Source organism: Oncorhynchus kisutch, linkage group LG14, assembly GCF_002021735.2.
Source record: "Oncorhynchus kisutch isolate 150728-3 linkage group LG14, Okis_V2, whole genome shotgun sequence".
In the NCBI taxonomy this organism is placed as follows: domain Eukaryota; kingdom Metazoa; phylum Chordata; class Actinopteri; order Salmoniformes; family Salmonidae; genus Oncorhynchus; species Oncorhynchus kisutch.
The window spans coordinates 45,145,912-45,162,907 of NC_034187.2; the positions used below are offsets into that span (position 1 = coordinate 45,145,912).

Sequence of the window (16,996 nt, forward strand, 5' to 3'; positions counted from 1 at the left end):
AGTTACCTGCTTTGGGTTCTGACTGAGTGACGGAGGAAGGGTCGTGAGACTACGTTACCCACAATTCCTAGTTTTCCAGGTGGTATTATCATGAATTAAGTATTTTCTACTAGGCCACAATTTTAGCTTATGCCCTTGAGGTTCTTTGGTTTGTGGAAGCTATCTTTGTCACAATTAAAGTTTCTCTAGAAACCTTTCTGTTGTAATCAAAGTTTCTTTAGAAACTCTTTTTGGCATGTCAGGACATTAACTAGAACAGCTGTGTTCCAGATGCATATTGCCACAGATTAAAGGGAGAGTGTCATTAGGCCAAAACAGGAAATGCACTGTACACAGGTCTATGGGAACTTTGGGAACCCTCCGTGCCAAAGAAGTGGGTTGGGTGTGATCTGAACGTTACATTTTCCCAAATATTCCAAATTCACTTTTGACCTTCTCTTTCAGCTCAATGAGACACTTTACTTCCCCCCCTTAGCACAAAGTGTACCACTGAAGCCCTTTACACCAGGGGCATATCAGCAAATTACAAGATTCCACATAGATAAAGTGGGATTGAAACAACTGAACAGGTAATGAGAGTGTTTACCAGGCTAGGGGGTCACGACAGTGCCAAACTGTTGCCTGAAGACAATGACCGAAGAGGTGCTGGCTGGTCCAAAAAAATAGGGATACGCTCATGCTACTTAGGACTAGTGACATATTCTACTTTGGGGGTGTTTGAGGATCTTTTGGTGACACCTCTTTCGGGGGTAGGGCCTCAGCCTTCACAGAGAACTATGATGCTAGTCGAAACGGATGCTTTCAGTGACATTGAGACGATGTAATTTATTTGCAAAACGCTGTCAGTGAGCACTTGACCCTGAAGAAGGCACAGTCATGTCGAAACTTTGGTGTTTTTTTACCCAATAGATTACTGGGAGGTTGTGCATATGGAGTGTGCGACTCTTTGTTTTTATAGCTTACAGTGTATTCACCGTTAGTCAGCACCTCTACACTAAATCATTTTCTCTGGTTGTGCGCCAGCTCATGCTTTGTAGTGAGCACTTGTATACCATGTCATGTATGCACAGAAAGATTAACGCTCATCTGGTGACTACGGCTCACTGCATTGAAATGAATTACGACGACGTTTTAATAGCAGATGCTATTCCCTTTTCACTAAACGGTCTGAACATATACCCGAAATCCCTTTGGGTGGGTTACCAATCCACTTGGCAATTTGGCCAAAGTCCTTAGCCATTTTTGGTCCCATGATACCCTTCTCCAAGGACCCCTGAGGTGTCCCTGCTTCTGCCTGTGCTGGTGACTCCACTCGTAGCACTCCACCAACAATGGATAGGAGTCATTGTATGAACAACCCCCCCCCCCCCCCCAAGCCACGTAGCCTTCCGTATGGCATATTTACTGAATACAGGACATACACAAACATATACACACTCATGCAGTGACAAGACCGCCCATGACTTAATCAACGCAGGAGATTACCTTAGGTGACTCAGGTGGAGTGAAGCGTGTGTGTGTGAGAGCGAGAGACCGTGTGAGAACAGATAAGGACTAAGAATCTAGTGCCGTTGTCAGTTTGAATCCTCTTTTCTTTCTTACAAGGTGATTCCCTGGCCCTTACACACGCATTCACTCAGACAATCAACAGTCTTTTAACTGACCAGGGTCAGATTTGTATAAAGCAATTTCCTTCACTTTTGTGTATCGTACCATCACCAAACATGATTGAACCTTGAATGAACCCTGGCTATGGACCTACACTTGTCAAACAAGCTCCTGCTAATCTGCAACTTTTTTCATACCAATATTTAAAACTATATTATGTGTCCATTTTAAACGTTTCCTCTCTACTATGCAGTGGTGTAAAGTACTTAAGTAAAAATACTTTAAAGTACTACTTAAGTAGTTTTTTGGGTTATCTGTATCTTACTATTTATATTTTTGACTACTTTTACTTCACTACATTCCTTAAGAAAACAGTGTACTTTTTACTCCATACATTTTCCTTGACACCCAAAAGTACTTGTTACATTTTGAATGCTTAGCAGGACAGGAAAATAGTCTCATTCACACACTTATCAACCGAACATCCCTGGTCATCCCTACTGCCTCTGATCTGGCGGACTCACTAAACACAAATGCTTTGTTTGTAAATGTCTGAGATTTGAAGTGTGCCCCTGGCTTTCCGTAAATTTAAATAGCATGACAATGGTGGTTTGCTTAATATAAGGAATTTGAAAATTATTGATACTTTTACTTTTGATACTTAAGTATATTTTGAACCAAATACTTAGACTTTTACTCAAGTAGAATTTTACCAGGTGACTTTTACTTGAGTAATTTTCTATTAAGGTATCTTTTACTTTTACTCAAGGATGACAGTTGGGTACTTTTTCTGACACTGTTACTATGCCAACGCTACAATGAATCGTTACGTTTTATAATCAAAACTGCACAGCAATCACAAGACTGCTAATACTACTACTATTACTTTAAGCAACTTAAAATTAAGTGAAGTAGAGCAAGAATTTTGGGTCCAATGCATATGAAATATCTTCTCAAATACCTTGACAAATACACAATAAATATCTTCTTTCCATTTCCACAGTTCATCTGGCAGCATCAGATGCTAGTGATTAATCAGCCTTCATTCAATTGACAATTTGAGGCGTGCGTCATTACAATGACAATTGCAAGTGTCTTTGTTCACAAACCCAATCAACACGCGTGAGTGACGCGTTCGCTAATTAACTGGTGAGTCGACCATTCTGTGCGTCTATGTCTGCATTTACATCTGAATGAAATTAGGTTATTCTTAGATGGATCTGTGGGCGGATAGACTTTTACAGTTGGAGGATTTGTCTTCGTTGTCGTGTGCTGCTTTGCGTTGGTCATTGTAGCATTTAGACAAAAAAAAGCACAGAGAGCAATGCTAATATGTGCATCGGGCTCTCATCATGGCAGTATGACCGATTTGGAATGCATCGTTCACAATTCAGAGGGCTTGGTGACCATAGAAATATAATTACTATCAAGGGCATAGCTCATCAGACCACAGCATTTTGATTATATTAATTATATTTCTATGTTGATGACAATATGGCATCATTGATCTATGTTTGAAGCGCAATATATATCAACCCTGAACAAGGTAAAGAACAACTGACATTATTAGTAGTTTGTCAAGCAATACACTAATACTAGAGTCATGACTGAGGATGTTGTATGAAAATTGTGAGGAACACTGGATAGTGACTAAACCACAACAAGTAGCGTTGTAAAACTGCATTAAAGGGAAGTGGTCGCAGCCCACATTGTGTAACAAACATTCAGACATTATTAATCTACTGATGAGAAGCCACAGCTTAGATTATCTGCCTCCCACAATGTGCTCTGGCAACTCCCCCTCATACCTGGATAATATGGCCCAGTTACAACCTCTGTCTCACCCATACTATATCATCATCGTTTCCCACCACACCTTGTGGCATTGTGCCGTCAGGGGTGTGTTCAGTAAGGAGAAATGTTGCAGATAAAATGCAGCCTAGAAATGTAGCTGAGTGGTTAGAGCGTTGGGCCAGTAACCGAAAGGTTGCTGGACCGAATCCCCGAGCTGACAAGGTAAAAATATGTTGTTCTGCCCCTGAACAAGGCAGTTAACCCACTCTTCCCCGGTAGTTCATCATTGTAAATAAGAATTTGTTCTTAACTGACCTAGTTAAATAAAGGTAAAAAATATATAGATCGTTACACTATATATACAAAAGTACGTGGATACCCCTTCAAATTGGTGGATTCGGCTATATCAGCCACACTCGTTTCTGACAGGTGTATAAAATTAGGCACACCGCCATGCAATCTCCATAGACAAACATGGGCAGTAGAATGGCCAGCTGACTTTCAACGTGGCACGTCATAGGATGCCACCTTTCCAACAAGTCAGTTTCTGCCTGTCAATTTTCTGCTCTGCTAGAGCTGCCCCAGTTAACTGTAAGTGCTGTTATTGTGAAGTGAAAACGACTAGGAGCAACAACGGCTCCGTCGAGAAGTGATAGGCCACAAAAGCTCACAGAACGGGACCGCCGAGTGCTGAAGCGCGTAGCATATAAAAATCGTCTGTCCTCAGTTGCAACACTCAGCACAAAAACTGTTCGTCGGGAGCTTCATGAAATGGGTTTCCATGGCCAAGCAGCCGCAAACAAGCCTAAGATTACCATGCGCAATGCCAAGCGTCGGCTTGAGTGGTGTAAAGCTCGCCGCCTTTGGACTCTGGAGTAATGGAAACACGTTCTCTGGAGTGATGAATCACACTTCAATATCTGGCAGTCCGACAGACTAATCTGGGTTTGGCGGATGCCAGGAGAATGCTACCTGCCCTGAATGCATAGTGCCAACTATAATGTTTCGTGGAGGAATAATGGTCTAGGGCTGTTTTTCATGGTTCTGGCTAGGCCCCTTAGTTCCAGTGAAGGGAAATCTTAACGCTACAGCATTTAGTGACATTCTAGACGATTCTGTGGTTCTAACTTTGTGCCAACAGTTTGTGGAAGGCCCTTTCCTGTTTCAGTATGACATTTTGCCCCCGTGCTCCAAGTGAGGTCTATACAGAAATACAGAACTAGTTTGGTGAGATCGGTGCGGAAGAACTTGACTGGCCTTACCCAGACCTCTGTCCTCAACCCCATCAAACACCTTTGGGATGAATTGGGACGCCGACTACGATCAAGGCCTAATCGCTCAATATCAGTGCCCGACTTCACTAATGCTGTTGTGGTTGAATGGAAGCAAGTCCCTGCTGCAATGTTCCAACATCTAGTGGAAAGCCTTCCCAGAAGAGTGGAGGCTGTTATAGCAACAAAAAGGGGACCAACTCCATATTAATGCCAATGATTTTGGAATGAGATGTTTGACGAGCAGGTGTTGATATACTTTTGGTCATGTAGTTTATATGGAGACCTGAATAGAGGCCTTGGTACAAACAGTGTTTGTGTTCTTTCTATTTTTAAAAATTAAGTTGCCCTTGATTGAGCTTGCCTGGAGCAATGGAATAACCCCAAAAGTACAAACCCTGCCCATCAGGCACTCCAGGCATGCTCAATCAAAATGCTGAAAGGATTTGAACCAAGGTCCGTTAGCCATATAGCTTGTTGTCTAAGGTTAAAAACACTACACCAATACTGTAGAACACCAGATACGGCCTTAGACTGGCATTCAATCTAAATCAGACTATGAAAAAATATGGTTTATGAAGGCTATTGGGCCATCGTGATCCCTCTTGCACGTCAAACAGTAGCATCTAGACCCCAGCGCTTCGTGGCACCATGTATGACCTCTTGACATATCCTATGCGTAATACATGTTCAGGCGTAATGCATGTAAAATTAGCATTCAGTTAGTTACACGGATACTCAAGTCAAGTAAACGCTGATAATAAACATTAATCCATGACCGTCCCACACTACTGTATCAGCCAGGGACCTCCAACGAGCCCTCCGGTTCATCCCTCTCTTTTGCCCAAGGAGCGAGGGAGGAGTAAAAACGAGGGGATGACGACCGACAGTTGGTTAGTCATCCCAGGGCCCGAGCGATGGTCATTTTTCCTGATTAAGCAAGCATGCGCTAATCACGACCGGAGCAACGCTGCAGGGACCAGAGCAGAAAACGTCAGAGGAAGAAACAAACAAATAAACGGAGGACAAGGGAAAGAAGCCAGCAGGATAAGTGACGACTCTCGTCCATGGCGTTACGGCAAAGCGAACAAGCTTCATAGTTTTACCTATGACCCCCTCCAGCTCTAGAGAGTGTAGCTTCATGGTTTTAGCTATGACCCCCTCCAGCTCTAGAGAGTGAAGCTTCATGGTTTTAGCTATGACCCCCCCCCCCAATGGGAACATTACGTTCTCTGTGAGGTTGTGTGTGTATATATGTTTGTTCAAATTAGGTTTTGGATGGGTTTGTATACTGTGAGAAAGATGCATGTGGAGAGATACTGATGGAAAGAGAGAGAGTTGTTTGCTTTCTTTTAGAGGGGGTTGTCGTGTCGTTTTGGGGTGACGGAGTCCGTGCTAGTGTGGCTGCACTAGATGCAAACACGCACACACACACGTCATATTTGGTGTGGATCGTAGGGACACGTGATCTGTTTAGAGGCTTACGTCTGACCTCATTCCTATTTCTTGCATTAACAGGGTGTGTGCAGTTCATATTGCCCTTCTCTCTCCTCTCCAGTCTCCACCTGTTCTTCTACTTCTGTTCTGTTCTGTTAGAGGGTGGGAGGGATGTGCCTGGAGCTGGAACCACCACCCCTGTCAGTCATGCCTGAGAACACTTGTGTTTGTAGAGCAGGGTGGGGCTGAACCTGAATTAAGGGATAAACTAGTGTATATCAAGGACATGCCAGGGTGTGTGTGTTATGGTTCTGTACATAGAGGCAGAAAATGCTTGTGTGAGCAAAGTCTGAATCTTGTCATGAGATTAAATGCTTCTGATAAACCATGCAGTGATGTCAGCGGAAAATGTATGTAATGTTTGACAGAAGGGTTGCGTGCACAGTCCCTTATTGCTGCCTCTACCTCCCTCTCTTTCTCTAATTCTCGCTCTCTGCCAATTCAAATTGCAGAGTGTAAGGCTTTGAAGTAAACAAGAACCAACTCTAGAATGTTCCCATTTTTTTTTATACCACAGGTAGTCTAAAAGTGATTTATTATGAGAAGCATAGGATGACCTGCATGCATCTGCAATTTACTCAAAGCCACCGGGTCTCCTTATAGAATGAGCCTTAGTAGGGATATGAATTTAATTGCTGTGTGCCGTAGTTTAACTCTTTCTTTCTTTTTCTGACCATCAGCGCACTTGGAGGCTCCTCTGCACTACACATCCCAGCATTCCCTAGTGGAGGCTGCCTCATTGACTATGTACCGCAAGTGTGCCAGCTCCTCACCAACAAGGTATGACAGAACCTGATAATGAGAGAGCACAACAGGGTGAAAAAAGAGCGAGAGAAATGGATAGAAAGACGTTACTGAATCATATAGGGTCTATGTAAGCACAATGAAAAACATCCAACTGCTTTTCTCCACAAAACAGGTGTATTACTGAATAGAAAAGAGATGACACGCATATCCGTAGACTTAGCAGGTGCTGGACGTCATAATAGTGTACTCTGCACACTGCATTATGCTCCCGTGTGAATTTATTAGACAACGTTTCGACTACCAGGGTCCGTACAACCGTCTGAGTAGGAGTGCTGATATAGGATCTGTCCATACAATATTATTTATTATGATCTAAAGGCACAGCTGATCTTAGATCAGCACTCTTACTCTAAGACTCTTTGTGGATGCGGCCCTGGTTTTCATCAGATCTCCCATTGGACTGGATTTTGTTCAGGTGTGAGTGTGGTGAATGAGGATCACTTCCGGCCACATTGCATCCAACCCTCCAGGGCCGTGTACACACACATACGCCGGAAGCAGAGGTAGCGCGTCCTGGGTGCGGGCACAGCAAATACCTGTGGCATGACCTCACCGGTTAGACTCCAAGGCTGGATTCCCTTTTGTCATGCCAGGGAGGGCAGATTTGGAGTGGGATGTCATCTGTATGTATATAAGTTCAGTGATCCACAGTTCCCCCACTCGCACACACATATCCTGCTGTGACTAAACAAACACAATCACAGTATGGCCTTGCTGCTTTTGAGAGAGTCGTGACTACTCCCCACTTGGTCCTATGTAAACCAAGAAAAATAGACTTGAAAAGGGGTGTCTGAGTCACTATGTGTAGTGTGTATCCCAGCAGGAGGCGCTCAGCAGGAGGCGCTCATTCCGTTACACTTATGTGTGTGTATAAGGTAGTTGTTGTGAAATTGTTAGATTACTTAGATATTGTTAGATATTACTGCACGGTCGGAACTAGAAGCACAAGCATTTCGCTACACTCACATTAACATCTGCTAACCATGTGTATGTGACCAATAAAATTTGATTTGATCGTGTGTGTGTAAGAGACTCACCCACCGAGACAAGTCACCCCATGCATCAGGAAATGCAGCCATTCATTCACAAACCCTTTGTGAATACTATGTTTGTATTTATGAATAACCATAGGTAATGAAATCACCAGCAACACAAAAATAGTGTAATGCATGGTGAAGATTGGAATTGGATGAGAACACGCTGATGCTATGTATATGGTAAAGGACAACTTCCCCTCCTGTGCATGCTTATTGTTGGGTCTATATTAGAGTTTGAGCCAGCAATGCATGTTAGTCACCCCCCCTTGTAGTAAAATGTTCCCTGTCAATACTGTATATTATGGCATGATATTTGGCACTCAGGTGGAGAACTCCATTCCCTAAATCAGGGATGGGCAAGTTTGATAGGGGTGGGGGCTACAAAATATCTGAACTCGTCATGAGGGGCCGCCGTGGCTCGCAGGTTTGTTTTTTTCCATTTTCGCCTAAAATGACATACCCAAATCTAACTACCTTTAGTTCAGGACCTGAGGGAAGGATATGCATATTCTTGATACCATTTGAAAGATAACATTTTGAAGTTTGTGGAAATGTGAAATTAATGAAGGAGAATACAACACATGAGATCTGGTAAAAGATTATGTTCATCATCTTTGAAATGCAAGAGGAAGGCCACAATCTATTATTGCCGTTTAGGCGCAATTTAGATTTTGTCCACAGCAGTGTATGTGAAAGGTTTTAGATTGATCCAATGAGCCATTGCATTAATGTTCAAAATATTGTATAAATTCTGCCCACATGTTGGTTGGTTTATCGATACATTTTCAAGTTCATAACTGTGCACTCTCCTCAAACAATAGCATGGTATTCTTTCACTAATAGCTACTGTAAATTGGACAGTGCAGTTAGCTTAACAAGAATTTAAGCTTTCTGCCCATATCAGATATGTCTATGTCCTGGGAACTTTTCTTGTTACTTTCAACCTCATGCTAATCACATTAGCGCACGTTAGCTCAATCATCCCACGGGGAGACATCGATCCTGTAGAGGTTAACCACATCTACCCACCCACCTTTTAGCAACCCCCCCCCCCCCCCCCCCCCTTGACAGCCGAGATTTATAAAATAATAATTTCCTGCAATTCTACACATTTTGGCAAGGGGCATAATAGAGAAAATGCAAGTTTATTTGCTGCAATTTTAAACATTTTGCCAAGGGGCTGAGAGAAGATTTTGCAATTGTATAACTACTTTCCTGCAATTCTACACATTTTTTCATTGGGTGGAGAGAAATGTTTGCAGTTGAGTATGATATCTCGGTGACTAACGAATTCAATGGGGGCCCCCTGGTCAGTAACTTGATCACGATTGCTACAAGTTTAGATTGCTAAATTAATCTAGCCAGCTATCTTAAACATTTTACCTGAAATGGGCTAATTCAGTGACTGATATAACAATAGAAAAACTGTTGATACACAACCAAATTTCTAAAAAAGCCCCTTGTCTATTCTTAACTATTAAGTTGAGATCCTGACAAAAAGACAAAAAAAATTGGGGGGGGTTGTGAGCCAGCAGTTGCCCATCCCTTCCCTAAATGGTCAGCAGATGGAGCCGCGATCCTGCAGGAAGGATGAGTAGACAATATAGCGTAGGGATTCTCTCAGAAGACATTTAAGAAATTCCACAAAATTTGTCAACATTGACACTTGAATGACAGAGAAGGATACATTTATGGCCTTCAACTTCCATTGGAATATTTAGAAAAAGGTGTTGATTTAAACCTATACATTTTCTCAATCTTTTCTTTTTCTGTTTCTCTGCTTTTTTTGTAAACTTATTAAATGGGGGCTAACGGGAGAAAAAGATAGACAGAATTATGATTGCAGATCATACAAAGTGAGAATGCAGCATGTGCTTATTGGAGATCTATCTGTCTTGACTACTTGGCACCGTGACCATCCATTAGCAAGTAGTGGCAAAAATTATTAGCTAGCTAACTTTAGCTACATAATGATTTATCCTGACAACCTTGACACACAATATATTTAGTTAAATTCTCAGCAATATTCACAATTTAATTTAAGCCAGAATGCATTACAATTGTATGTTAGCTTACCTTGTAGCTGTTGCCTGAGCGACCAACTGATATAGTCATAATGTTACCTTTCCAACTGGTAATGGCCAAAAAAGGAGGAATGTCTCTGCTGTCAGGAGTGGGCACAGGGTCAGGGACTGCTAGCAGGGATTGAGGAGGGTGCATGCGTCCTCGCCAAACCCAGCTTTGGCCTGCACACAACAGAGGGATAATGTTACTTACCACCCTCTACCACACGCTGAACTAAAATTGGAAGAAGCAGCCCAGACCAGTGGGTCCCGGAAAACAGATGTCTAACAGGTTAGTTAGTTATTTCATTACTGTTTTCACAAGCTCCTTTGCTGCATATAAATTAGCTAACACCAGTCTCGCTAACTAACTTTAGCAACTAGCAGACAGTAGCCAGCTAAATGGCCAAAGTTGGTTAGCTAGCTGGCCTGGTTCTAGCTAGCTAGATAATGTTAGTTGACTTGTGTCACCAGCTCACTGCTAATAGCTAGCTACTTTCGGAAAAAACTAATGAAACAATTTAGCTAGCTACTAAACTGTTCCATACTGATGTAGGGCCTACTCAAATACCAGCCTGAAAAGACCATGGCTTTGTATAGAGTAGAGGCATATTCATTCAACATCTTGTGTGGAGGTTGTAGCCTAGCGGGAAGGAATGTCACTTTATATATTCACCGATACAATCCTACCAATAATTTGAGAAAATCCCTCAAAGGGACTCTCTATTATGACCATCAATGGCAATGATGGTATTGGGAGAGACAGTACCTGTTACCAGATGCTTGACAGGAATGTCTTAGTATTTATGGTGCATGACAGGTATTTGTTTTGCTCTTTGTAGACAATTCCGCCAGGAGGAGTGGGCCCTGCGAGGTGAGCGACTGGGACAAGACAATCCAGTGGTGCTGCTGGTGTGTGTTGTCAGCTCCACCAGGAAAAAATTCCCCTCTTCTGATGGGCACTATATGGGGTTACTGGAGGTTGAGGATTCGCAAGATATAATACATTACCTGTTTAATTAAACAAAGTATAAAAAACGTCTTACTGCACGTTCTTGTCATTATGCTATGCATAACTTTAGAGCAGGGTTAATAAATCAGATGCCACAAATGTAAAATGCTTGCTTTATTCGGATACATGGTTGTCTCCAACTTTGTTCTGTGAACTGCAAGTAGCCACTATTAGTCGAGGGCAGGGTGAACGCAGGGTAACCCTACTACAGGGACAGGTGGTAATAAATTCGATATTCATCTTACCAGGTACCATGGGTCTCTCAAAATCCATTCTCTCCTTCATCCTCATCTCTGTAACCTAATCTAAATGTATTTATTTTATAAAAGAAAGGTTTATTTTCTTTGTCAATAGTATAGAGCAGGGGTATTCAACTCTTACCCAAGAGGTCCAAAGCCTTCTAATTTTCTGTTCTACCTGATAATTAATTGCACCTAGGGCTGTTGCAGTGACCATATTACAGCCACACTGGCGGTCACGAGTCAGGAAGGCAGTAAAATTCCATGTGACCGTTTAGTCACTGTAAATAGGCTTCTACAAGCTCTGATGCTGCTGATGGTCATTAGTAGCCTACCAAACTTGCTAACTGCCTGGTACTCAACACTCTATAATCACTCTGAAATCAATGCAAATGTAATCGAAAATTGAATCAAACACTTCATGAGAGGAACATTTCTATAGGCTATGCAATTGCGTGAGAAAACAGAGTGATGGCCTCTATTAAAAAGAGGACGATCCCATCAGCTTTCTATAGGCTAGGCCTACTATATTTATTTCTCAACTTTGCTAATATTAAGCAAATATTAAGCACTTTCCTTATCTTTACAACAGGAGTATAGCTAGTTTACATCAAATCAAATGTTATTTGTCACATACACATGGTTAGCAGATGTTAATGCGAGTGTAGTGAAATGCTTGTGCTTCTAGTTCCGACAATGCAGTAATAACCAACGAGTAATCTAATCTAACAATTCCACAACAACTACCTTATACACACAAGTGTAAAGGGATACACCTTAGCCAAATACATTTAAACTCAGTTTTTCACAATTCCTGACATTTAATCCTAGTAAATATCCCCTGTCTTAGGTCAGTTAGGATCACCACTTTATTTCAAGAATGTGAAATGTCAGAATAATAGTAGAGAGAATGATTTATTTCAGCTTTTATTTCTTTCATCACATTCCCAGTGGGTAAGAAGTTTACATTCACTCAATTAGTATTTGGTAGCATTGCCTTTAACTTGTTTAACTTGGGTCAAACGTTTCAGGTAGCCTTCCACAAGCTTCCCACAATAAAGTGGGTGAATTTTGGCCCATTCCTCCTGACAGAGCTGATGTAACTGAGTTAGGTTTGCAGGCCTCCTTGCTCGCACATGCCTTTTCAGTTCTGCCCATAAATATTCTATAAGATTGAGGTCAGGGCTTTGTGATGACCACTCCAATACCTTGACTTTGTTGTCCTTAAGCCATTTTGCCACAAAAAGTATGCTTGGGGTCATTGTCCATTTGGAAGACCTGTTTGTGACCAAGCTTAAACTTCCTGATAGATGTCTTGAGATGTTGCTTCAATATATCCAAATAATTTTCCTGCCTCATGAAGCCATCTATTTTGTGAAGTGCACCAGTCCCTCCTGCAGCAAAGCACCACCACAACATGATGCTGCCACCCCCGTGCTTCACGGTTGGGATTGTGTTCTTCAGCTTGCAAGCCTCTCCCTTTTTCCTCCAAACATAACAATGGTCATTATGGCCAAACAGTTCTATTTTTGTTTCATCAGACCATTCTCCAAAAAGTACGATCTTTGTCCCCATGTGCAGTTTCAAACCGTAGTCTGGCATTTTTATGGCGGTTTTGGAGCAGTGGCTTCTTCCTTGCTGGGTGGCCTTTCAGGTTATGTCGATATAGGACTCGTTTTACTGTAGATATAGATACTTTTGTACCTGTTTCCTCCAGCATCTCCTTCCTGAGCATGGTCCTATTGTGTTTATACTTGCGTGCTATTGTTTGTACAGATGAACATGGTACCTTCAGGCGTTTGGAAATTTCTCCCAAGGATGAACCAGATTTTTGGAGGTCTACAATTTATTTTCAGAGGTCTTGGCTTATTTCTTTTGATTTTCCCATGATGTCAAGCAAAGAGGCACCTAGTTTGGAGATAGGCCTTGAAATACATCCACGGGTACACCTCCAATTGACTCAAATTATGTTAATTATTCTATCAGAAGCTTCTAAAGCCATGACATCATTTTCTGGAATGTTCCAAGCTGTTTAAAGGCACGGTCAACTTGGTGTTTGTAAACTTTTGATCCACTGGAATTGTGATACATTTAATTATAAGGGAAATTATCTGTTGGTAAACAATTGTTGGAAAAATTTATTTTTCATGCACAAAGTAGATGTCCTAACCAACTTGCCAAAACTATAGTTTGTGAACAAGAAATTTGTGGAGTGGTTGAAAAACGAGTTTTAATTACTCCAACCTAAGTGTATGCAAACGTACGACTTCAACTGTACTGGCATAAAAATGAACCACAGGACAAGCGTCCTCCATTTGCTATTTAAATGCAGTGATTGTGTTTCTCCCCTGCCCCTGTTTCGAGACAGGTGCATGATAATGGTCCATTTTAAATCGAAATGAATTTCACCCGTATATTATTTAGTATATGTAAAGACGACAAGATGAAATCAAGAATAGTCTGATGGGTGACTATGAATTATCACTTGTGAATGATGCCCAGCTTAAGGCAAGAAACGATGCCTTTTTTGTGTGACTTTTTCGAATCATAGTTGCACACCTGATGTAGCCTAGCCCATTGGTCTATATGTTTTGATATGGTTTGTATCACAACTAAAGTGGCCAAATAACTTATTAAAATGAAGCACATTAATTCTCTTTACATCTAGTGTGGAGCCTAACTGGCATACTGGTATGCAGTGCGTGAGTTTGAAGTTTGGGGAAGATCATTTTCACCGTAAAAATGCACCTTTATAATAAAAGCGTTACATGCATAAATACATTTGTGGTCACTTTTGATAATGGTGTTTTCCCATTAGTGGGAAAACACCATTTTCTCCAATCATTTGGAGAAAATATCCTTTATTTTATTCAGCTTTGTTCAATTGTATTCTTCATACTATAAAATTATTTTCAATAATTATTTTTGAATCTTGTCTGCTAAATGAACTAGTGTAGCCCACAGCCATATGGCATAGCCAGATCAGGACCTAACATAAGGACAACTCGGATGTTCTTCTGAAATAGACAACATTTTCTTAATATCATGTTTCTTTAGACCTGTCTAAAATAAATAATAGATTTATTGTTCAGGTGTAGGCTATATTACAAGGATTTTGACTTTTTAACATGTAGATGTTCCAAAGGTCTGCATCAGTGACTTGTAGGCTATGTGTGGAAGCCAGGAGATGCTACATGTGTTTATGTTAGTTAACGATCAATTACCGTGAGACCGACATTTATTTGCTAGACAATCACCGGCTAATTGCACTCACCGGGCACACACAGCCCTACTTGCACCCACCTGGTGTCCCATGTCCACATCAGTCCCTGAATAGAGGGCAACAATGAAAAAATGCACTGGAACTGGCTTAGAGGTCCAGAGTTCTGTTTGAGGGGTATAGAGCAGTGGTTCTCAATCCAAAAGGTCAAATAGGGGCTGCTTATATTTGTCCAGTTTCACACGTGTACAAGTATCTAACCTGTACAAGTGTGTGGTGTGAAATAAAGTAAATATACACCTATGGAATTGCAATAGGAACAAGGGCTCCTCTATCTTATCTGAGCTATCTCTAGGAAGGACCCATACCAGTGCATCTCTGTCAGTATCAGCCCCCATCATAGTATGGTACTGTTGGGGGTACTCGGGTACTGGAGATTGCAAAAACTGGTGTAGAGTTCTGAAACAGAGGCATAACATGCAGGATATCCCAAGATCAACAGAATCATAAGACCCACAGCAGAACTTCCCAACCTTTCTCCTCTGGTACCACCAGAGGTTTCACATGTTTGTAGTAGCCTTGAATTGGCACACCTGATTCAATTAATCAAAGTCTTGGTGATAGTTGACTAATTGAATCAAGGTGTCCCAGTTTAGGGTTAATACAAATCAACTCCAAATAACTTCACAGATCTTCATTGTGAAGGGTTTAAACACTGTTTCCCATGCTTGTTCAATGAACCATAAACAATTAATGAACATGCACCTGTGGAACGGTCGTTAAGACACTAACAGCTTACAGACGGTAGGCAATTAAGGTCACAGTTATGAAAGCTTAGGACACTAAAGAGGCCTTTCTACTGACTCTGAAAAACACCAAAAGAAAGATGCCCAGGGTCCCTGCTCATCTGCGTGAACATGCCTTAGGGATGCTGCAAGGAGGCATGAGGACTGCAGATGTGGCCAGGGCAATAAATTGCAATGTCCGAACTGTGAGACGCCTAAGACAGCACAAAAGGGAGACGGGACGGACAGATGATCATCCTCGCAGGGGCAGACCACGTGTAACAACACCTGCACACGATCAGTACATCTGAACATCACACCTATGGGACAGGTACAGGATGGCAACAACAACTGCTCGAGTTACACCAGGAACGCACAACATCAGTGCTCAGACTGTCCGCAATAGGCTGAAAGAGGCTGGACTGAGGGCTTGTTGGTCTGTTGTAAGGCCGGTCCTCACCAGACATCACAGGCAACAACGTTGCCTATGTGCACAAACCCACCTTCGCTGGACCAGACAGGACTGGAAAAAAGTGCTCTTCACTGACGAGTCGCAGTTTTGTCTCACCAGGGGTTATGGTCAGATTTGCGTTTATCATCGAAGGAATGTGCGTTACACCGAGGCCTGTACTCTGGAGCGGGATCGATCTGGAGGTGGAGGATCCTTCATGGTCTAGAGCGGTGTGTCACAGCATCATCAGCATCACCGTACCCTACCTGCAGGCTCATCCTGACAATGCCACCAGCCCTACTGCTCGTTCTGTGTGTGATTTCCTGGAAGACAGGAATGTCAGTGTTCTGCCATGGCCAGCAAAAAGCCCGGATCTCAATCCCATTGAGCACATCTGGGACCTGTTGGATCGGAGGGTGAGGGCTAGGGCCATTCCCCCCAGAAATGTACGGGTACTTGCAGGTGCCTTGGTGGAAGAGTGGGGTAACATCTCACAGCAAGAACTTTCAAATCTGGTGCAGTTCATGAGGAGGAGATGCACTGCAGTACTTAATGCAGCTGGTGGCCACACCAGATACTGACTGTTACTTTTGATTTTGACCCCCCCTTTGTTCAGGGACACATTATTCAATTTCTGTTAGACACATTTTATTTTTATTTTTTACCTTTATTTAACTAGGCAAGTCAGTTAAGAACGAATTCTTATTTTCAATGACGCCTAGGAACAGTGGGTTAACTGCCTGTTCAGGGGTAGAACGACAGATTTGTAACTTGTCAGCTCGGGGGTTTGAACTTGCAACCTTCCGGTTACTAGTCCAACACACTAACCACTAGGCTACCCTGCCGCATGTCTGTGGAACTTGTTCAGTTTATGTCTCAGTTGTTGAATCTTATGTTCATACAAATATTTACACATGTTAAGTGTGCTTAAACGCAGTTGACAGTGAGAGGACGTTTATTTTTTACTGAGTTTATGTGGAACATCTGATGGTCCCCGAGGAGAGGGTTGAGAAACCCTGACCTTACAGCTGTGTTTCCCAACCCCAGTCCTCAAGTGCCCCTAACAGTACCCATTTAAAATTTTAGCCATGCACACATGATTCAACTTGTCAACTAATCATACATTTCTCAATGAGTTTAATCGGATGTGTTTTTCAAGGACTACAACAAACCTACAGTCCGCCACCATGAACTATATTGAACTATACTGCC

General features: G+C 42.1%; 1 protein-coding gene across 1 annotated transcript in view; it reads left to right on the top strand.

Moving 5' to 3' along the window:
- babam2 (BRISC and BRCA1 A complex member 2) overlaps positions 1-16,996 on the top strand; it is a 197,185-nt gene that overhangs the window by 148,156 nt on the left and 32,033 nt on the right. Inside the window, exon 8 of the mRNA XM_020500820.2 lies at positions 6,851-6,950. Coding sequence (XP_020356409.1) covers positions 6,851-6,950 — 100 coding nt within the window. The remainder of the gene's footprint in view (positions 1-6,850; positions 6,951-16,996) is intronic.